Genomic DNA, 22251 nt, shown 5'->3' with positions numbered 1-22251 from the left:
TTCCCATCGAAAGTTGTGCAACTTGATACCAAAAAATGTCTAACTCTGGCAACTTATAACCTATCTACATATATGTAGTTCGACGGACAATGGGACTCCACGAGTTGTACAAAATTACATATTTATCTATTCCAACAAACAAACAATCACAGAGTCAAGAAACAATCATAGAGTTCGTGAGAAATAACCGATATGAGATACTTTCTTTCACTGCGATATTCAATGACACAATAAATTTTGATTCAAGTATTTACACACATGTATCGTATAATGGTGTATCAGAGTGTATGTATGTATATATGTACTACCTTTAAAATACAATGAAAATAAATTCTTGTCACAAGAATTTAAGTTCTTGAAGTACGAAAATCATTTGTTGCGAGAATTTGCTTGTAGCGCCATCAATGTTGTAATACTGAATTCAGTACCTACACGAGTATATGGGCAGGTAGCAATGCAAATGTTTGTACAGTAACAAGTTCTACTCCTGCTGCACATCTTCCAGTCGATATAAAAATGTTCTTTGTTCTGATTGTCTGGCGATTCATTGCTGAGAGATCCAATCCAATTGTGGATTGGATGCGTAGTAAATTGCTGAGAATGTGAGCGTTAGGGTGTAAGAAAAGCGTGCAGGAGTCGGTCCTATTACTATATTTATAAATTGGAAAGAGTGGCGCGTACCTATGTTCCTACCTGTTAAACTGTTTTAACCAATCAAGGATAACGCATAAATTGTAGTTTCTAATCGTAATATTGATGACAGTAACCAGCAACCAATAATCCAGTAACAATCGTACCATCATGCTGTAAAGTTATTTCTTCTTTTCTTTAGCTTTTTATACACTATGTGTATAACACATTTTTCAATAGAAATTTAATTTATATTCTATGTATACGTTTTTTCTACGTATACGAGATTACGCACACGTACGTTAATATAATTTGTTTTTAATTCGAGTATTTTATCATGAAAGTAAGTGATAATATCGGTATTGTATTTTCTATCAATCAATTTATTACAAATACTAATTTTTGATATACACGCGGCATCCCAACAAAAATTGCTTATCAAATATGTTTCATTGATCTGTTCGAGATCTGAATTATATGTACGTATCAGGGGTGGACGAGTAATCGAGAATTTGTGATCGGATTGGATCTCGAAATTTTCGAATACCCGCCCACCTCGATTACGTAACCATATAAAATTCACGTATGACGTTTTTTCATACATGTACAATGTTTTTAGAATTTATACCTTGAGAAGCTTGGGAAAACTTATTAATGAAACATTAACCCTTTTCTATCCTATTTCAATTCAGTAATTGTAGTAATTATCAGTTGTCCTAATTTATTTATGAAATTACAAATTGAAGGATGATTGAATCATAATAAATTCTAAAATTAAAATGTGGAACATTTTGGACAGCAAAGGGATGTAAGAATCGACATTTATCAATTTTTCTTATTTTCTTTAAATCTATAAATTGGCTAGAATTGTTCCGTTAAGCACATTTCGGTCTCAAGGTATTAAAATCTACATATCTAGTACTGAAATAGAAAATTTCGATTAACACGATTTTATAAAAGTAAAAGGATCCTATTTCTATCATTCTCTTATGGGTATATATAAAATATTCATGTAGTATAAAAATTAATGGATTAGTTTCAACAATAACTGAGTATATCTTACATTATTGCAATAATTATGAATATTAGTGAAAATAGTGTAATGTAAGATTAGTTGAAGACTAAGATAATAAAGACCTTTTTAATAGCTCTTAAAAATTTTATAAATACTGATTAGGTGGGTTCTTGGACATTATGATTATCTTACACTTTAATTTGACATCTATAAAGTCAAATAGTGGTTACAGTAGAATCAAAACTAAATGTTTCAATCCTAATTTGAAATATATTACAAATAATCTTAATCTGTTAAATTCCTGATTGATTTATATCTCAACAATTGATAAAGATATTGTTTATGTTGGACCTTGGACATAATTTAGAGTAATACAATGAATATGTTTGATATTAGCTGCATCTATGCGTGTACAGATCAATTACACCTAATTTTTTATTTATACATATACCAAATTAGAAGTTGATAATTTCATACCTGCCAAGTCTGCTATGTTACAATCTACATTTACTTTAATGTGTCTTTTATAGAATTCGATAAGGTGGAGTCTTCCCTATCATTTAATTTAATACTTCAACACGAATTAATATAGCTGAATAAGCCGTGTGACTTGTAAAGTTATTCAATTTCATGGTCTTTATTATTTTTATTAATATATACCCTTAGTTTGGATGAATCTGATAATAATTATTTTTTTCTTAATGGCTAAGAATTAGTAACGTTTCCCTACGGTATTTCACAATTCTGCATCAAACACATTTGCAGTATAATACTGTTGTTGTCACGGTAAACCAATCTATACAATTGTATATGTAAAATGCGCGACCGCTTAACATTGAACATACGTTCATAGGGGAAGACGAGTTAGCAGAGCTATGAATCGAAACTCGACAAACACGTATCGAGCAGAATTCAGTTTTTGCAAACTGTATGTGGTTCGTCGAATGTTACATGCTATATATTTAAATTATCCCGAGAACCCTTACAATACCAGTACTTAAAATATGTCAAATGGAAGCAACATATTTCACAAATTTTCCTTTGGCCGAATGACTTTGCTGGGCTTTACATATCAGTAATTTAATCACTCCCTGTTACTACTATATATATTTTTATACTTATTCAGTAGTTTCTTTGCAGTCTAGTATTTTCTGACGTTTGCTGAAAACTCTCAAAGAATCATAAAATGTTTTATGCGTAGTATAACAGATCTGATTTGGACACTAAAGACAATCAAGTTAATAAGTTTGATTTCTATATCGCATTTTGTATTATAAAATAACTAATAGTACACAATTATTATGGACAAAAGATTTGTTTACATGATTTCAGAAAGAGGAAACAGTAGCATACACATTATACGATACAGACGACTATAATACAACTTGGAACAGTATCGTTGCTATTGTTACTAATAACGCTAATAATGTTAGTAATGATATCAAAATGAGCATCGATTACAAGTTTGCTCTATGTGTAAATTAGAAATGATTGCGAAAGAAGGGAGTAGTGACGAAGTTGAGTCTGTTTGGGTTACTACAACTCGATTAATAGCTAGAACGATACTGAACTTCCTCAGGATTGTCCAGACCGTCACGACTGCACGAAAACTATTACACGTTTCGTGCAATCATGTCGGGATAAGCAAGTATTATATTCGACTGTGTACGAGACACGAGAAAACTTAATTAGTAGGACAGAGAGAATTACACTTTTTGCGTTGATCAGTTACCTTATTGTCAGTATTGGAAGCGTTCGTGTCACAGAGAAAGAATAACTATTCTTAAGCTGATTCGGTGTCAAGCAATTTCTCTCCATCCCCGTATAGAGATCCGTCGTCCGATAGCTGATTCGGTTCGATGGATTCTTTGTATTTTCTTTGATCTCTGATCTTTTTGTGTGATCGTTTGATAGATGTTTCTTGTAACAATTTTATATAATTTTTCGTTTTCAAACAATTTGGTGGCGTGACATTTTGTAGCGAGATCTCCGCAGTCTGTTCATTTACGTCAATACGACTCGAACCTTGCACATTATTATTATCTTCGTTTGATGTTGAATCGTTGCATATATCATTTCTTTCGGAGTCTGATTGCGAAAGCTCATAATTTTCATAAGAATCACTTCCGATCTCGGTAGATAAATTCTGCCAGTCTCCTTTCTCGATTGCATTATTTTTGACCTGATTGAAACTCAGTTTTCGCGAATTACTGCCACGTTTATTCTTTTTGTGAGATTTCTTTATGGAATCTAGATTCGAATACAATTCTGTCGTCGACATGTTTTTAGGCGTTGACCTGCCAGTTTTATCGTTCAAATCGTAATTTTGAATCTCCAATGTCTCGGATTCATTAGACCCGCTAGATCCTGTGGCCACCGATTGGCATTTGGTCGATAGTTCGCAATGTTCTTGGATGTTTAGAATCGGCGTTAAACATCTCGATAAGTTGACGTTTGCGAGATCTGCCTCGGTATATTCATCTTTGCCAGACGGTAAATTGTAAAAATGCAAATACTCTTTAATGTTCGAAGTGATTAATGACCGCTTCCTTTTCAGTGGTGTGAAAATTTGAAATTCATTTTGAAATATATCGCAGTCTTGTATATCTGAATCGCATGACACGCTGGTATCGTGTTCCAAGAATTCGTCTAGTGGAATTTTTCTTTTACTTGGAGACAACTTATCCGAGGATACGTCCAACGAACAACTAGAATCAGTAAGATTTGCCACTTCTTGTACTCCAACGTCAATATCAACATCAACATCTGATTCTAGAGTTTTACTATATCTAGCAGAGTCCATTTCTTTGTTAAAGTACTCTTGCCGTTTCTGAAAACCAGACAATATGTTGGCATGCTTATCTTTCTTATGTGACTTTTTCACGGAACTAAATTGCGAGAGTAACAATCTACTGGAATTCACTTTTTCGGGAGTGCATGCTCGTTCCGATATGTCAGGACAACTTTCTTCCGTAAATACCAGTTTATCCTCTACAATGTCTTCAGTCGGCTTGGTGATAGTTTCTTTATCGGTTTCATTTTCCACCTTGACTGCTTTCACTTTATGTTGTACAATTTTCATGCCATACAGTTTCGTTTGATTTGCTTCTTTATTCATTTTGTAAGATCTTTTAATAACATCGTCGGCATCCCTTCGTACAGAATGTATACGATTCTGTGAGGTAACCGAAGTTTCAGGTTCTGAAACAGCGTCTGCTGTTACTTCTGGAAATTCCACAGTTTCTGAAATACTTTCTACGCTTCCATGCGATGTTGTATCTTTGACGTCGCGTTCAGGACAGTTGGTCAAGGGGACGATGATGTCGCAATTCATCGTACGATTCGACTCCTCTCCGAATTTCGATTCTTCTGTATAGTCGAACAGCGAACCAGTATCTGAAATATCATTTTCCGAATTATCCAGCGATGATCGTTCCATACGCGGTTTTCTTTCTTCCTTTTCCCGCATTGAGACCAATTCTGTTGCACCTTCAATCCCACACAGATCTGGAGAACTGTCTGTAAGTTGCATTACGCAATATCCACTCCGTCTCGACGATTTTTCCTACACGAGAAATTGTAAGGTTTCGATATAATAAGGTTTTAAAATAAACGAGCAAATTGAAAGAATAATCTGGAGGGAAACATAACCGTTACAGTTTACATAAGATAGACTGACCTTCTTATGGCTTCTTTTGATAGCACTCATACTTTCAGGAATTATAGAAATTACGTTTTCTGGTGTTTGAGGTCTATCGTCGTCGTCATCATCGTGAAATTCGTGAAATAAATTTCTCGACGTATTCGTCATAGAATTATCAAAACGTTTCGAACTGCCTTGAATGCATTTCAATGACTGCGAAACAGGTGTTGCTGGGTTAATACGAACAATGTTAGCAATAGATTTTTCAAGCTGTCCACGTAACAACGGTGTAGAATTGACAGAAAACAACGATTTCGTATTCAACTTTGCATTGGGTGTAGAATAGTGCAAGGTTTCTCTTTGTATTGCATGTCGTCGCAATGGTGTTTCATTTTGATTTTCATCAATGGAATCAGTGGAGCTCATCGCAAAGCTATTATTTGCACAATCATTTGAGTCTTTAACCAAGTCCGAAAGCTTGTTCGAAGCAGACAAAGGACTCAACCTCAAAGCTTTTTGCGTATGCTTCTTTGCACATGAAAATCTTTTTGGACTTGGAGTTAAATTAAAATTTAGCGATCTCTTTATTTTTGTTTTTCCATAATGCGACAGATTTGTGTGAAAATTTAAAGCTTTCATTATTTTGGAGGATCTGGACATGCGTTTATCCTCTTCGAAAGAACTGTTCTCTGGACTAGAGCAGCACACATTTTTATCAGAATTCAGCGATTTACTCATATTATATCGAACAAAGTGTTTATTCCTACGTGGTACAGATTTGCTACATGACACATACGTATGTTTTCTTACAAATCTATTCTGTTCCAATGGACTCCAAGGTAGATAACGTTTTTGTTCCATTTCTATATTACTAATGTTATAACTTCCCTTCATTTTGTCGTCATTCATTCTCATAATTTTTTCACAATCGTTGCAAATACTTGTTCTGCTCTATAAATGTAAAACTTTGAACTACAGAATATGCTCCCTCTTATTGTAACAAAGTAAAAGACACCTGATTACTTTATAATATCTATATGTACAAATTGAGTTGATTTAGTATATATTCCATAACTCAATTCAACTATAGTAAACATATGTTGTTTTTAATTTATCCATGAAATACATAAATATGCTTTCATCTTTGCGACACTGTAACAAAACGAGAAAAACATGTTAAGTTTCTGTTTTGCAAATTCAAAAATATTTATAATATATACATACAAATATGTATGTATCGACATAAAAGGTACACAAGACTTGGTAAAATAGGTGTACATCGGAGAAGCATTTTACTTTGTAATTAAAGAAAATATCGTGAAAATGCATATATTTATGATATGTATAAACTGAATGTTGTTAAAAAGAAAACAACAAAATTAGAATGCTAGGGACTTACAGGTTAGACAATGAATCCTTCCGACAAAATATTAGTTACTTGGTCGCCGTAACTACAAACACGAATCATCGAACATTAGAGACTCTTTGTGGCCATATTATGTAGTCCTCCTTTTCTGCGTATATATGAATGCACGAATGCAAGATGCTCATACAAATTGTATGTCTACACTTTACAGATTAAATCACAAATTGCTGTTTTTAAATTAATAGTATTAGAGAAACACAATTAAATTTATCTACCTCTGTCTATTTTAAACTACACTGAAAATGTACATGCGACTCATCATGGCTTCTACACTCGACTTTTACACGCGTTCCAAGCAATTTCAATGGTTCCAAGTCTAACACATTACATACGTATGTCGTATATACAGTAACAGAACCTACTCCTGCACGCTTCTCTTTCTCCCTAAGTTAGCGCGCTCATCCCCACCATTCTACTGCGCATCCAGTTCATAGTGGATCTTGTCCAGTTGTGAATCGTCGCGCTAATCGGAGGAACGAATATTTCCATAACTATCCTTGCTAATGGATCAATTTGCGGCCTGGTGATGTGCATGATAGGATTCATTACCGTATATATGTATGTATGTACTGTATTGTACACTGGCACGTATACATTTATGTATGCTGTGCGTATATTTGGAATTTTTTCAAACATCGATAACATGGACAACAAATAGCATACCAACCAAATCAAACATGATTATACACAAATATATGCAAATTGTTTAATACGTGTTCAAGCATACTCCTGTACACCTTTAGGCCGTAGCTCGATCCGTTAGCGAGGTTCAACATAGATATTTTCTTTGTTTTGATTGGTTGGCGATTTACTGGTGAGACAGCGCTGCCGTCACAATCAAAGAAAAAGAAGAAAAATAGCGAGTGAGCAAGAAATCAGCATAACTATATGTGGAGCACGACACACTGTCGAACGACGTAGCTTGTCTCACTCTACCGTGTTTGCAATGTTACTGTTTTTCGCGCATCCATTGTATCGATGTGCCATGTAGGCATGCGGCGCGATATTCGACTCGTATTTTTTGCCAAGATGTCTATTTGCTGTTAATATGTCTCATTTACTTCAATACACTTTCCACATCGAACTTTTAATACATAAATACCATTTCTAAACAAGTTCTGGTATTTTGTATGAATAAATTCAGCAATGAAGATTTTGATATTATCTTTGCAACCGAAGTGTTTATTCCGTGGAGAATTGTATAGGTGTTTAAAAACATAATAGTCTATCGGTGACAAATTAGATGAATATTATAAAATTTCATACATTGTATGAAATGATATGTCCACGCTCTTTTTTTTTCTCCTATCATTCCAACAATACATACATGTATTTATTACTTTGTTCATTACTTCAGTTACTAAACTTTATATATAAAGTTACAAAGCTCTTTCAATCCTCTCTCCTTAACTTCAAAAATAGAAATTATTCAATTGCTGGATAAATTTTTAAAATTTTATTGAATTATGTCTACTTTTAAGTTTCTCTCTCTCTCTCTCTGTGTGTGTGCGCGCGCGCGCGCGCGCGTGTGTGTGTGTGTGTGCAGTATGCAAATGTATACAAATTATACGTTATATCTTAGTTATATACAAAATATGTACACATGTATCAACAAAATACATGATAATACACGTGGTTCGGTTCAAGTACCATTTCCATTATCTCATTCTCTAAAAATATGTATATACAAATCTATATATTTTGAGGATAAGACCTGATAAATATTAACATTAGTTGTGCAATGTAAAGGGATCAACTGTCGATGATACCGTAGTAACCGCAGAACATCACAGTATAGTAGGACATCTCTTTTCTCGACTGTCACTATCTACAGTGTAAAAGAAGTAAATGTGATTAAATGTTGAGGTGAATTCAGCTATTAACCTATTAAATCGTTCACGAGACGAACAATTTCTTAATTTAATTAATGTACGTAACGGTTTTTAATATTTAATATTGACAATTTGAAAAGCGATAAAGAGCATCATAAATTCGGTCAATTATAATAGTTTTTGTAAAATTGATGACAATAAAAATATCTCTGGAGTATTTACATTAGTTTATACGAAATATGCAACAGTTTCTTTCTCAAGAAAATTTTATCAATACCGTAGAATGAGATCGTTTGAATTCATTGGAATAAAAAGACAGGGCATGATCGAAGCGAATGATACAAGTTAATATAAGGATTACTGAATACGAATGATGCAAGAAATGAATTATTTCATAAGTTTCGATACAACGTTAAATATGCCTAACGTGAAAACTGACGATATATTCAGCGTTCGTTCGCTGAACGGAAATAGCAAACGGATCAGTTGGATGAAACGTAAATGCAACTAATCGTCTTGCGGCCGTTGGTGTTGTACGGCCCAACATTCCCGCGTACATTCGAAACTTTAAAAGACCAGAATCACGAGCGTAAAACCTGTATAACAAATACATGCGAATATTATCCTACAATTTAGTAAACACACAAGTTACTTATAGGAACGTTTGTCAAACGAATGACCACAATAAGCACATTTGACATCTATATAAGTTATGACTATAGAATTATGCAGGGTATCCCAAAAATGTCCAACACTCAAGGAATGGGGGGGGGGGGGGTTCCTGAGGTCATTTGAAACAACTTTTTTCCTTAGCGCAAATGCAATCTGCGACTTTGTTTACAGAGCTCTTCTGGCGTTATACGACCGAGCCAATGAGCAGCAGAGTTCATCTATCATTGGTCTGTATTTTTCGTTAATAACTCGTACACAAAGCCTTACATTGCATTTTGGGACACACTGTGTAATCTTAATTTTGATATTATAGATAGTGCAAAATTGATACCGTATAGGATGTTCTCCGCATGCTTTAGGTCGCTCCATCATAGATACCCATTTATCGTCATAACAAAATAATGATAAATCTAGGTACGGAGAACTAGAGTAAGACTGTGCACATATCGGTAATTGAGCAAGTAGTCTTTTTGTAGCTTCTGTAACACCGCCATATCTAGCACTCACTATCGTTTGTTTGAATCTTTGCTGTAATAATCTGCAACAAAGTAAAAAATTAAATTGGATCACAATGTATGACGATTTATACATCCGAAATAGTGTAAATAGATTAAAATTTCTAATTTAGTTGCTACCGATGTGTTGCTATACCTTGCATATATATTATTAGATGGCGAACACATGTATTGACAGTCTGTACTCATTCTAGCATTTCTGAAAAAATCGCTAAAATTCTCAAATTGCGTCAACAATTGCGTAGACGCGTTATCATATGCAGCCAATATTTTAGCTGTTACCATATCATAAACTACCAAAAGAGCAGGTTGTGCGTTCGGTTCGTTTGCTTGAAGTGTTGCTACCTCCTCGCTTGCAAATCTTACAAGAATATGATTCGTATCTAATAATTGCATCTTCCACATGCGTAACGCGTTCAACTAGAATTTCGAACAAAAGATTTTATAAAGCGTTAAGGAGCGTGTCCATCTGAGAGTTCCTTGCACGATTTGCTCTCGCAAATACTCTCAAATTGTGTATCCATTTCAGAACAGCGATTCTTATAATTTTTCCTTCTTACATAATTTCTTTATCTAATCAACTGCAGTGGTAATATAATGTGACGACAATGCAACTCGCGGTTTCGTATTGTTACAGTAGCACTCTGGGAGCGACCCTATTGCATTTCCAGGACAACTCGAGCTTACAGAGCTATTCTTGAGAATTTTACTCTCAGATGCACTCCCGTCCTTATAGTAAAAGTAGTAACACTATTTGAAAATTTGATGAAATACCTGATCAAAATATTGATAAAAACGTCTTAATTCGTATGGATCCTTTGTTGTATCGCTAATGTATGCCGCTCTTTTATATAGGTAAACCAATAATTTATGTTTAAGACTGTTTATTGTAATGTCTCTAAATGGACGGCAATTTACTCCTGGACAAGCACTTGTAACCAAATATGCGTCGTCTTCTAAACAGAATCTGTTGTAAATTAAAGATAACTTGTAAGAATACAGCAAAATTATTATATCTACCAGCAGTCATTGGAAGACATTGTAAATAATACCTTCCTATTGTTCTGACATTTATGAACATTCCATCAAGTATTTGAAATATATGAATTGTTTGATGTTGTACCGATAAAACTGCTAATATATCTTTATACAAATAAAGACCTGTAAAATAAAATATATTCCTATCAATTGATTTGTTAAATACTTTAAGCATACAATTTTCTACCACTACTTAATCGGAGATCTATACCTTGATTGTGTGATAAGTATATTTTGTCTACTTTAAAGTGTCTAGTATCACATAACTTTCCTCCACGTAAATCAACAAGATGTAAACTATAATCTTCTAGCGGTGATCTAGGATTTGGAGTTAGCGCTTCATTGTTGGAATAAATCTTGAATCAACAGTTTATGCTCATTCGCTTTGTACCAACTAATTGTGTACTTATAAAAAACGAAAAAAAAAAGGAAAAAGAAAAAGTAGAAGGGCCTTCGCATACCTGGTAGAAATGGGGCCTTAATTCATCTGGGATATGAGCAGCAGAACCCACAATTACATATCGACCGTCATCCGTAAATAAACTACATTCTCTGTTTAATTGTTCGTTACTTTGAACTACGTTCACAATCCATTTTGTCTACAAATATTATAGTAAATGATTTTATGAAAGTAATGATTGTTTACAAGTTATATAAAAATTCAAACAGAAAAATAGGAAATGTGCAACATACCTTGAAGAATCGATTAAAAATATTACTTCTAATTTGAAAACTGTACTCGTCGTTCTTATGACCAATGTATTCGCCTTCGCAATTTGCTAATAAATCAGCAGCTGCGGACGCACCACGATATTCATAAACTTCTATAGAAGTTTGATCAGCGCTAAAAGCTATCAAATAACGTCCATCGGGACTAAATTTTCTAAGAAAACAAGGTGGCTTTTCTACATTCATAATAGTGAAATTTGGAAATACGTTTTGATAAAATTGTCTGGCATTGTGTACATGTGTTCCTGGGTATGGGCAACCAAATGTTTCACGACGTTTCAAACGAACAACAATGTTTTGTGGTCCTATTTTACGAGGTTTTATTGGACAAGGTTCTGTCACATATTCGATCTTTGCCTCCTTTTCAGCCATTCCTTACGACTGTTCCAAATATTAATTAAAATATACATTTCACTCAATTCATGTCACTTAACCCACAAATATCTCTACTTTTTCTTACTCAGTCTCATTGGAACTTTTTCATTGTGTTTTTGGTTATGTTGTACGTTGTTTAAAAGGTTACAATTGCGTACGACGTGTGTTGAAAATTTGATACCACTTTCAACCTAAATACATATTACTCGTTATAGAATTTACTGACAGGAAGATATTTTCTGCTGTTTGCTATTTGCAACGTTCTAAATTCTAACTTAAATTCTTTTGGGTCTCACCACATCCCACGTATATAGTATATCTCGCAATCGCAATCGCACAACGGCACAACTTGTATGTACATATGTACGTGCAAAGTGGAGACATTCGTTATAATTATTCTTTTCTTTCTGTTGTACATACGTGTCGTGTCTTATTATGTATATACAATCTATCATTAAATTCACCATTGCTTACAATTGCTTATGATATGAAATCACATACAATATGTATAGAACCTTTCGCTTTTTTTGTTCGCAATTATGTATGTACTTTCTTTTTATGTAGAAATACCTTTGAGTGCATATATATATACGTACATACATATATTTATGTTGCATATGCATGTATACAAATCTTATTATATCATATCCACACGCAGGCATATAAGATGTGTATAGTTATATTTGCGTAAGAATTTAATTAACCTTTACCTTTTTCGAAATTTGTGAAAGATATCAACATTTTCATCGAAAAAGTTCTATCTCATACAATTTTATAATATTATGCAAATTCTATTACAGGCATATTCGTGGTACAATGGTACACTAGTTAGTTCGTATGTTATGAACTCATGTGTCGTACAATTTACAAAACATACAGATAAAATCGAAATTGCATACTATTACAGACATTTACAATTTTATCGCAATTCTTGTAACTTTCTGCTATAACAATACACATCTTACGTTTGGGTATATGCAAAAAATAACATTATCGCCAGAAGATAATAAATTAATATATGTCTGTGATATGAAATGTTCCTACAGAACCACTATATATGTAGTATGAATAATCATTTCTGATAAATTAGTTGTTATACTTATGCACGAACATCGAACAAAATACATTTATTTAGTTGTAATGAACTGTTTACAATTTTGTTGTCTCATTAGCGTCCACCTTATAATAAGTTTAAAAACAAGCGATCTAAATTTATATATGTATGTTTGAAACATTGATAAATACCATGTTTAAACGAACAAAACTATAAATTTATAAGGTCACAATACATGCTATGTATACATACATACTTAAAAATTATTTAGCTAATATGGCAAACTAAAGAAGCATTTCACCCTGTTGTCATAAATTACAGCTTCAGTCATGTAATATATTATTAATAAAGTGAAGCATAAAAAACTGCTGTTTCTAATTGTTAATTAAAAAATTTACTACAGATATGCATCCAGTAGACCAGTAAATTGTCCGAAACGGGTTGTTGTGACCATTAAAAATCAACGGAAACGTTTGTCATATTAATCGTGTGGCACTCTTAATAGGCGTATCATATTCTCATCTGTTGTACGAAATTTACGATTATATTCAGAAACAGGTTTCACCATCCCTACGAAACCACTGCAAAAGAATAATGGTAGTCCGCGCGCGCAAGCGAACGCCAAGAATATTTCAAATCAACTTAAATAAATATTACATGTTGCCCTACGTATGTATACTCAACAATTTTTCTATTTCACACATTTTCTCCCCCTTCAATACATATGAATATTTCTCATATAATATGGTATAATAAAGTAAAGTAGTCTGCAGTATAGGCTACGATTTAAACGAAATTTGTTATACAATTAGACGTGCTTATGATGCACAGAAATTTTCGAGGGAACTGTACAAAATTAAAATTAGTAATCTTTACCCACGAAGTCTACACGATACATTTTTCATACTTGAGTTATATTACAGAGTTTATTTTTGTAAGTAATAGTCAACTATATTATATTTATTAAACATCAAAATTCGAATTTTTATAAGTAAACGCATATGTTTTTAAAAAATTTTCGATACGGCTGTTTATGGTGTCCATATCAAATCGTGTTTTGTTTGAAATTGTAACAGCCAGTGCATATACCAGCAACAGAGACATTTTCAATCTGAAACATGTATGCGCACACTCGTAGTAATCCGCACCTTGATATATTTATTCAAAGTAATATATGCAAATTGTAACTTGATAATTCATTATTCTTTATGATTTATATTACATTGTTGATTAAGGTATAAAGCTTGAAATTTATATTAGCATCGGGATACAATGTTTACGTGATGTATAAGCATTGCTGAAGTCAACAGTGGCGGCAAATAAATCTGAGGTGAAAAACATGTGTGTGTATGTGAATGCCTGTGTACTTGCGTGTCTTGCTAGGTAAAGGAAATGTCAAGATTGGATAATCAATTTGGACTCGATCTTGTTGAACTGGAGTTGCTATCACTGGAGTTGCTATTATTCAAAGATGACGACGATGTTCTAGTATTGTTTCTAGATTCGCTCGCGGACCTAGAATCAAAGAAATACGTTTATATGTAACTTTGAATGATTTCAGAAAAGATTTCATCCATATAGGAATATAGGAATTTATAATATATACTGAGATGGGACATTTTGAAAATAATGCATTTCGTTATCAGCAATATTCATCGTTACTTTGAGGTCAATATACAAACATTATGCGTAACAAGGCACGTCAGTGTACCTAAAACGGGCAGATAGACTAGGTCTAACAGTATCCTGATTTGCTTCTGCAGTGTTTTGATCTCCTAAGTTTTGCCTACAAATTGGGCATGTTCCATGCTAAAAGCAAAGGAAAAAAACGATTATGAAAATTGCGTAAGCATATTAAATTGGATGGGAAGAAAGAGCTTTTTCAGTTATTTGATACTTACCAGTTCTAACCAAGGTAAAATGCATGGTGCATGATATAGATGCTGACACGGAAGCTGTCTAACTGGTTCTGAAAGTTTGAAGTCCTCCCAACAAACCGAACACTGCATTTTACTGTCTGCACAGAGAAAACATGTTCAATTAGAAATATGGACCATTGTAGCCCAAATTTTTGACTTACCAACTTGGCTTTGGGTAACGGTCGTGGTTGGTATTTGATCTATTTGTTTCCTTGGTAAAGGTGGTGGACCAGCAGTTCCATCCAGTTGATTTAACATGTGCGTTACAATTGCATCAAAGCCAGCCTGGCCCCAAATATAATCTTGAGGATTTGCATAGACCAGTCTAATATGGAAGTTTCATTAATTTCTTTTTTTTTTTTACAATAATATACGAGTTGTCAAGGAAAACAGCAAATGATGAGAATTATTCCGAGATTTGCAGATCTCAATTTATCAACACTATGCCACAAGATTGTACGATACATTGCCATAATAATATCAATGAATGGGCAAACAAATAATAAGGAGATGCGTTAGATATAAACATTTTTACTAAAGATGGTCTTTATTTTGTTTACCATCTTTAGTAAAAATGATAAAAATATATATATAATAATTATTATTTATCATAATAAATGTATGATAAATAATTACTATCCAGTTCACTCAGGATAATATTTTATATAACGGTTAACATAATATATTATATTTTATGGGCGACACAAGCAACTAACAAAAGTTTCATGTTTTACATACACAGGTGGTTGACTATCTTGTGTTACAGGATATGCCAAACTTGCTTCTGAGATAGCTTGTAGAAAACTATGTAGAACCATGTTTAGAGCAGGATCAATTTGTCTTCCACGACGGCTGTTCAATAGAAAAAAGGTTATTTAGCTCTATTCGTTCATTCTTATATTATCTTAGTAATATAAGTTATGTTTTATTGTTATGACAACCACTGTAAATATGTATCAATGTAACTTTGAAATTAAACAATTTCAGTAATATCTAAAAATGTTATTTACTTGTACGGTGCTAAAAATTTTAAATGATGCAATTGAAATATGTAAAATACAAAGTTTTTTTATTGAAATTGTAACAGGTAACTAATTGTAAGAAAAATCAGTCACATGTGCCTTTGACTAAGAAATATCATATATCTGCCGGCGTTCATACTTCTCGAGGGATTATAAATGTAACCCACCTGTACGAATGACGATTATCTCGAATAGTTAAATAATTAGTCGAATTGACTGGTACACTATTTCTGTTAGACGTGCTCGACGTTTGGCTTCTATCAGGCATTCCTAGCAGGTCTAAAATACCACGTTCTATCAACTATACAAAGAACACAATCAATCAAAATTAGGATTGGGAGCCACATTGAACATAAAAATATTAGAAGAATTAATATATAGATATTAATAGTTATGAAATTCGTGTTTACATTATTTAGCTGCGGGTAATCATGATCATCGTTGACAATATCCATGCCGCTTGTCGGACAATTATTGTCATCACCGCTTTGTAATTCTTCTATGAAACCACTCGCACATCGTGGACACGAATAATCCTGAAACAGAATTCTAATGTCCCGTGAATATGTCAGTATAGTTTGGCTAAAAATAATCCCTAATGTCAAACCAATTTTAAAAAGTAACATTTCTAACAAACATTTCTTTGACAAGTGCCAATTACATTAGAGAGTTACAACGTTATCACAATATTTAAATATGAAACGACTGTAACATTACAGTTACGGTAAAGAAAAAATTTGATGAGTTGTCCGATGATGATAATAATAAGACCGATCGTTGCAATAATAAAACTGATTGCTTGTTTCGAAGCAAGACGCGAAAAAGAGTTGTGCGCATGATATCGAGTAATAGATCTAGAGAAAATATGTCAAAAGTTGGGTAGAAAATTGCGTTCAATTAATAGCTGACGACATACGAAATCTATGGGCATACTTACGGGTAGTAAATCTTCGATTTCAATGCTGCATTTGTGACAGAAAAATCGGGACGTTGGTGTCCCGTCTACAACGGCTTCCGCCATACTTAATGTATCCTCCTTGTTCTTCTTACCTATTTCTAACTATGTATATTGTCGCAAACTGCGGTGTTCCGTCACAACGTTGTTCGTGTACTTGATTGCGTTTAAGCAAATGTCGAACCTGAGCTGGAAAACTACTGATTTTAGATAATACCTTCACATAACACGAGATGGCGTCCGATTAAATTTGTCGATTGCGTATCAACACCTCGTTGTTGCTTTAATTACATGTATGAATATGTACAATTCTTTCAGATCATTTTCTTTCTTCTGTCAATAACTTGAAAATTTTTCTGCATTCACTCGTCCTATTATTTTATTTATATCTATTTCACCGCGAATTGCAATTATGAAATCGTTCCTACACTACGATGTTCCGTATTCCGCGCACAAAAATATGTTTGAGTTAAAAATTTTTTGGCAAATATCATTGAATTAACAAGAACACGTACGTATTTCTTGCAAACTCATATTTAAAGCCTTTTATCTTTCATGATACTAATGGTATCGGATCTGTAGAGTTGTCTTTTTTATCGATTCTCACATGTACGCATATTGCAAATTCTAAATATACCTTAACGAAAAGTACGTTTAGTAGGTTAGGTTTGGTCACGCGTTTTTCTCGGTTACTTACCAACTTACCAAATGTACATATGTACGCTTACGTGCATATGTAGGAAGGGGTCCAAGCTAGGCTGGGACTTTTGATTGGCAGAATGAAATAACACATGTTAAAAAACCAATCGAAAATCGTGTTCAAAGAAGTTGTAACTTGTAACATTGACTACGTTGTGCAATGTAGTATATATACATGCATCAACACATACGTACGTACATACATACATACATACATACGTTTGTGTGATTACTTCTTTGTGTAAATGCATAGAAAGAAAAATGAAATAATGAAATGCGAAGCATAAATAAACAAAAGTACTAATATGCGTAAGTACATGCATACTTACATACATTTTATGTACATGAATTGTAAGATTAGTAATCTCCATGTTTCATCGCATTTATCTTCCAAAAAGGAAATCTCTCGTTTTATTAGTGATCCATAAGTGTAAAACAAGAATGCATATAAATACACTATACTTTTTAGATACATGTATGCACATATACCAATCCCATACACGAGCACTAATGTACATTATGTGGTTATTTATAGAGGAAATACGAACGCATATGTATGTATATGTATATACCATCTAGTATCATATACTTACACGTAGTAGATAGAAGTTTACGGATAAAAGCACAAATTACGTATGTATGTATGTATGTATGTATATATGTATGCACGACCTACGTATGATATATATAGGTACGTAATAACGAATTTCATTTCTTGTTATGCGCATGTGCGTAACACGCGGGGGATATGTACTACACAGTATATACGTACAAATAGGGCTACTGTTTTCGAAAATGGTAATTTATGTGTTTGGTTGAGTACAGAATTAAAGCATAGGTTAGATGCATACATTTGTCCACATGTCGCATGCATGCATCATTGGATGCACATTTCTATCTTTGATATATATGAGAAGCCTGGATGTAACCGATGCATATAGGACATATGTACATTTACTTAACATATACGGAGTGGGGAAACGACGCATGGGATACGCTGACGATGCTTGCGCCAAGAGACCCGCGCTGCGGCGTGGTGCGCGATCGCTTAACAGTATGTATGTAGTAGTCAGCATAGAATCTCGGTAGAGTCGATGTCACAATTATTGTAGGTGCGATTGTGTAAAGTTGAAAGTATTATTTTACGTGCACTAGGTATTTAGGCGAGATTTGTGTAGTGTTTGCGACGTAGCTACGTTGTTATAACGAAGGATATACTTTTGCTTAGCTATTGTTTGCACACATATCATTGGTTGTCTATTAACGATATCCATATACGATGTTCTATTTATTTTTGTAGAAGCAAATTCAATGTTCAGACGAACATTCTTACGATAATTAAGACTTACAAAACAACTTCTTCCTAATATATATATATATATATATATATATATATATATATATATATATATACAATTACAGATCTTTCCTTTACAATTATCGTTATTTTTATTTTTAATAACACGCGAAATCGTACACTTTTTTTTTATAATACTGCATCAGATTTTCATGTAATTTAATTATGTTGCTAGTTTTCATCGATATATAGGTATATGTAGCTCCAAGGATGTTCTTGTAACTGTGTTTGAAGAAATTTCTCGCTATTGTTACAAACTTTCATGTCACATGCGCGTAGTCGAAATAGATAAGCAACGCGGTCTAGCCACGACGAGGAGGAGACTAAATGTAAGTATAATATTTATCAATATAAAAAACAGCTACAATTTACATATAACACGTAATCTAGTTTTACATTTTCTTGCGATAGAGTTTAATTGAAATTCTTGCTATTGTTACAGACGTATAGATCACATGGATGGTAAAGCTTAAGAGAGGCAATGGATGGATCATCCTTTGTCAAAGAGGAAGAGACGTCGGTATAATTTTCGTCAATCTGCACAATATATGTGCAATAATGTACAGGAATTAATAATTTCATGAACAATATAACACGTATTTCAATATCTCTCTGCCCTTATTTCCGTGTACCAGAACTCTAACGCAACTCCCTTCTCCAAACAAATCATGAACTAGATTTTTTTTTATTCACATGTGATAATAATCATTTCATATAGTATTGCAGATACTAATGTAATACCTTAACATAACCTGTAATTAATTAATAGTTCACGGTAGGATTAACTTGAACGAAGTTCTTGTATTGCCACTTTATAGTATTCTAGAAAATGAATTATTGACATATTATAAGTTATTATTTGTATATAGATATCTACAATAAAAATTCTGTTCAAAGCGTAGCCCTATTAAAGAGTACGACCTTGTTATTTTAAATTTGACAAATTTTTATACATTACTTATATTTATCAACGCACGGTAGGATTTAAAAGTAAATTTTGATAATACTTGAATTTAAAGTCACTTTTATATAATTTAGAAGTTGCCCTTCACTTTCATAATACAGTGATGGGTTAAACTACTGCATAACTCCAGGCCGTAGCACGAATCGTTAGCGAGGGTCAAGATAGAAATCTTCTTTGCTCTGGTTGGTTGGCGATTTTAGTGGTGAGACAATGCCATTCGCACAGTCAAAGAAAAAGAGGGAAGACATCAAGTGAACAAGAGAGTATGAAATCAGCACACTTATCTGGAACAAGTTACATCGTCGAATAATGTAGTTCATCTCATTCTACCGTGCTCGCGATCATACACTTTTCGCAAATCTATTCGGTTGGCACGCCAACAGATGTACGAGGTGCGAAATTCGATTTTGATAGCAGCTTAAAATAATAAAATCTGTTACTAGACAGGATTCCTGAAAACATATTTACAGAGTCAATTTCTGCGTCTAATTACTATTTCAAAAATCCTATTACCCTCCAACACTATTTTACAGTCATTAGCTGCTCCAAGTAATTATCGATTTCTAATTAACTATAGTACGATCGAAATTTCTGCCGAGCTACGAATGATTGTAACGTCTCTGGTGACGAAAATATGAAACTCCGCACGAAAACCGTACGGTGTGGCAAAACGCGCCAAAATCGAATGTCGGAAAAATAAGTTTCTTAGATACTTTCAATTTTTTAAAAATTTTGAGATTTTGTCATGAATGGATTTTCAGTTTTTAATCACTGAGCAATGATCCCCAGTACCAGCTAGATGGCACTTGGGGGATCAGGACGCTACTGAATGTAAGCGTCAGCCGGTTAAAGCTAATTATTATACCGAGACATATTTTAATATGTCAGGTTATAATTATATGTTTGGGTACTGCTTCAGTTTCAGATTGTACATTTAGGGATTATATTTTACCGAGGAGGTAAACGATAATTTTTTCGCCGAATTTAAAAATTTTCATACATTTGTTACCCCGTTTTCTATGTATGTATGTATGTATCAAGCATCGACGACGAGACAGTAGTCAAGAAACTTTATTCACAAGAAACTTTATTCTACGGCGCGTGAGGAAGCTCTTTTCTATGCAGATGCTTTTCTACGACTGACCGTGGCTTTTCTGGAACCCCGAAAAGAAAACTCGGGTCTCCTCGTAATTCGAAACTGTTATGCTTGTGCTCTCACAAGGCCAAGCACTTGTGTATCCTCGAAAGCTCTCCAACATGGTGAAATTCCGTATTTCAATTTATTATAAGATGCGAGGATGTGGTAGGGACAAATTAATAAATGATCAATGCAGAATTGAGCCGAGAATAATGGATTAATTTATTAGCTCATTGGGGAAAAAGCTTTGCGGCATAAAAAACCCCATGAAAAAAGGAAATAGAAAAGTGTGAGCGGTGTTACATTGATTTTATATGTGTGCATTGTTATGTGTACGTGGCGGATCTCAATGTCCGTCGGATGGCGGAGCTAGTGTCCGATGGTTCCACCTGGATCTCTCGTCAGGTGGAACGCTTTATGTGTGTGTGTGTGTGTTTGTGTGTGTGTGTGTATAGTCGTCGACTATATTATACTAACATTTATTTCAATAAATATTCCCCCGGGCTTACAACGAATACCCGGGGGGTGTTATATCACAATTTCACCGCGATCCGCGGGCGCTAATAGATAATATATAACAGAGTAGTTGACAATTACTACATGTGGTATCTTTAACAATATAGGAAATTTAAAATTTGGCAAATATAGAGAACAATTAAATAAATAAATAAATAAATAAATATATACATAGACAAAATCGAAGCATTTCCGCGGTAAACAATAAATATATAAATAAATAGATAAATTAATTAAATAGTATGAAATTTGATAGTGTAAACATATAGATGACGGCAACAAGAATAAATATATAAATAAATAGATAAATAAATAAATAGACCGGATATGTACATGATCAAATCGCGCTCGGTCCTGTCGGTATGAGATCTCCGGTATTATTTTTGTTTGCTCGGTGTGTGAAATCGGAGGATTTATGGATGTCCGCAAACTTGGCGTCAACGTCCTTTTGTTAACTGAATTATTCTTCTATTGTAACTCGATTAGTAGAATCATTTGAATGGCGATTTTATTGCGAGAAATAAAATTATAGCCACGTTTCAACTGTAAAGATATGAATATGCAGTTAATTATATGAATTATTGAACGCGTAGTCGAGAAAATTATATTTTTTTAGCAACACCAATCCATTCGATACTTGTTTTGCATTTCAAGTGGCTGCCTCCGTACTGTTATGCATCATCCCAAGTATTACAGATGTTACTAGGATTTAATCACCAAAACTATTAGTCATACTTCACTCCGTTTCGGCC

The 22251-nt window shown here is 33.6% G+C and overlaps 3 protein-coding genes and 1 long non-coding RNA gene across 7 annotated transcripts; 1 reads left to right on the top strand and 3 right to left on the bottom strand.

Moving 5' to 3' along the window:
• Nucleotides 1-4: 4 nt before the first annotated feature.
• On the bottom strand, nucleotides 5-7381 carry LOC144473975 (uncharacterized). Of its 3 annotated transcripts, none has more exons than XM_078188360.1 (5): nucleotides 6688-7381; nucleotides 6312-6440; nucleotides 5325-6239; nucleotides 309-5210; nucleotides 5-126 (listed from the first exon to the last, which is right to left on the bottom strand). In XM_078188360.1, exons 3-4 carry the CDS (start codon nucleotides 6201-6203, stop codon nucleotides 3429-3431), a joined length of 2661 nt encoding a protein of 886 aa, XP_078044486.1. In that variant the 5' UTR covers nucleotides 6204-6239; nucleotides 6312-6440; nucleotides 6688-7381; the 3' UTR covers nucleotides 5-126; nucleotides 309-3428. The 3 variants fall into 3 exon arrangements, with proteins under 3 accessions (XP_078044486.1, XP_078044496.1, XP_078044478.1); XM_078188370.1 differs by having other exon boundaries at nucleotides 5325-6440; nucleotides 6688-6857; nucleotides 6930-7381; XM_078188352.1 differs by having other exon boundaries at nucleotides 5325-6440.
• A 538-nt stretch (nucleotides 7382-7919) lies between these two features.
• On the bottom strand, nucleotides 7920-12849 carry Abo (de-etiolated protein 1 abo). The gene is made up of 8 exons (XM_078188426.1): nucleotides 11465-12849; nucleotides 11233-11370; nucleotides 10983-11127; nucleotides 10786-10894; nucleotides 10508-10700; nucleotides 9870-10153; nucleotides 9550-9756; nucleotides 7920-9142 (listed from the first exon to the last, which is right to left on the bottom strand). Exons 1-8 carry the CDS (start codon nucleotides 11870-11872, stop codon nucleotides 8959-8961), a joined length of 1668 nt encoding a protein of 555 aa, XP_078044552.1. The 5' UTR covers nucleotides 11873-12849; the 3' UTR covers nucleotides 7920-8958.
• A 138-nt stretch (nucleotides 12850-12987) lies between these two features.
• On the bottom strand, nucleotides 12988-17507 carry Iru (E3 ubiquitin-protein ligase Iruka). Its single transcript, XM_078188439.1, has 8 exons — nucleotides 16808-17507; nucleotides 16281-16406; nucleotides 16038-16171; nucleotides 15587-15700; nucleotides 15010-15173; nucleotides 14831-14946; nucleotides 14641-14738; nucleotides 12988-14444 (listed from the first exon to the last, which is right to left on the bottom strand). The coding sequence occupies exons 1-8, from the start codon at nucleotides 16889-16891 to the stop codon at nucleotides 14339-14341; spliced, it is 942 nt and encodes a 313-aa protein (XP_078044565.1). The 5' UTR covers nucleotides 16892-17507; the 3' UTR covers nucleotides 12988-14338.
• A 328-nt stretch (nucleotides 17508-17835) lies between these two features.
• LOC144474019 (uncharacterized) lies at nucleotides 17836-19488 on the top strand. 2 transcript variants are annotated; one of them, XR_013494681.1, is made up of 3 exons: nucleotides 17836-18636; nucleotides 19057-19210; nucleotides 19324-19488. It is a non-coding gene; the product is annotated as an uncharacterized LOC144474019 (long non-coding RNA). The 2 variants fall into 2 exon arrangements; XR_013494680.1 differs by lacking the exon at nucleotides 17836-18636 and having other exon boundaries at nucleotides 18919-19210.
• The last annotated feature ends 2763 nt before the right edge of the window (nucleotides 19489-22251 follow it).

Source organism: Augochlora pura, chromosome 2, assembly GCF_028453695.1.
Source record: "Augochlora pura isolate Apur16 chromosome 2, APUR_v2.2.1, whole genome shotgun sequence".
In the NCBI taxonomy this organism is placed as follows: domain Eukaryota; kingdom Metazoa; phylum Arthropoda; class Insecta; order Hymenoptera; family Halictidae; genus Augochlora; species Augochlora pura.
The sequence above is the reverse complement of the archived record's forward strand: the minus strand, read 5'-3'. Positions and strand labels throughout refer to the sequence as shown.

Excerpts from the sequence above, each read along its gene's own strand:
- Abo (XM_078188426.1), bottom strand. The coding sequence starts at position 11,872 with ATGGCTGAAAAGGAGGCAAAGATCGAATATGTGACAGAACCTTGTCCA. Across the intron at positions 10,701-10,785 it reads AATGTCAGAACAATAGGAAG|ATTCTGTTTAGAAGACGACG; the intron begins GTATTATTTACA and ends AATTTACAACAG. Across the intron at positions 9,143-9,549 it reads TGCGGAGAACATCCTATACG|GTTTTACGCTCGTGATTCTG; the intron begins GTATCAATTTTG and ends TTTGTTATACAG.
- LOC144473975 (XM_078188352.1), bottom strand. The coding sequence starts at position 6,203 with ATGAGAATGAATGACGACAAAATGAAGGGAAGTTATAACATTAGTAAT. Across the intron at positions 5,211-5,324 it reads TCAAAAGAAGCCATAAGAAG|GAAAAATCGTCGAGACGGAG; the intron begins GTCAGTCTATCT and ends TTTCTCGTGTAG.
- Iru (XM_078188439.1), bottom strand. The coding sequence starts at position 16,891 with ATGGCGGAAGCCGTTGTAGACGGGACACCAACGTCCCGATTTTTCTGT. Across the intron at positions 14,739-14,830 it reads TTTTACCTTGGTTAGAACTG|CATGGAACATGCCCAATTTG; the intron begins GTAAGTATCAAA and ends CTTTGCTTTTAG. Across the intron at positions 14,445-14,640 it reads AGTCTATCTGCCCGTTTTAG|GTCCGCGAGCGAATCTAGAA; the intron begins GTACACTGACGT and ends CTTTGATTCTAG.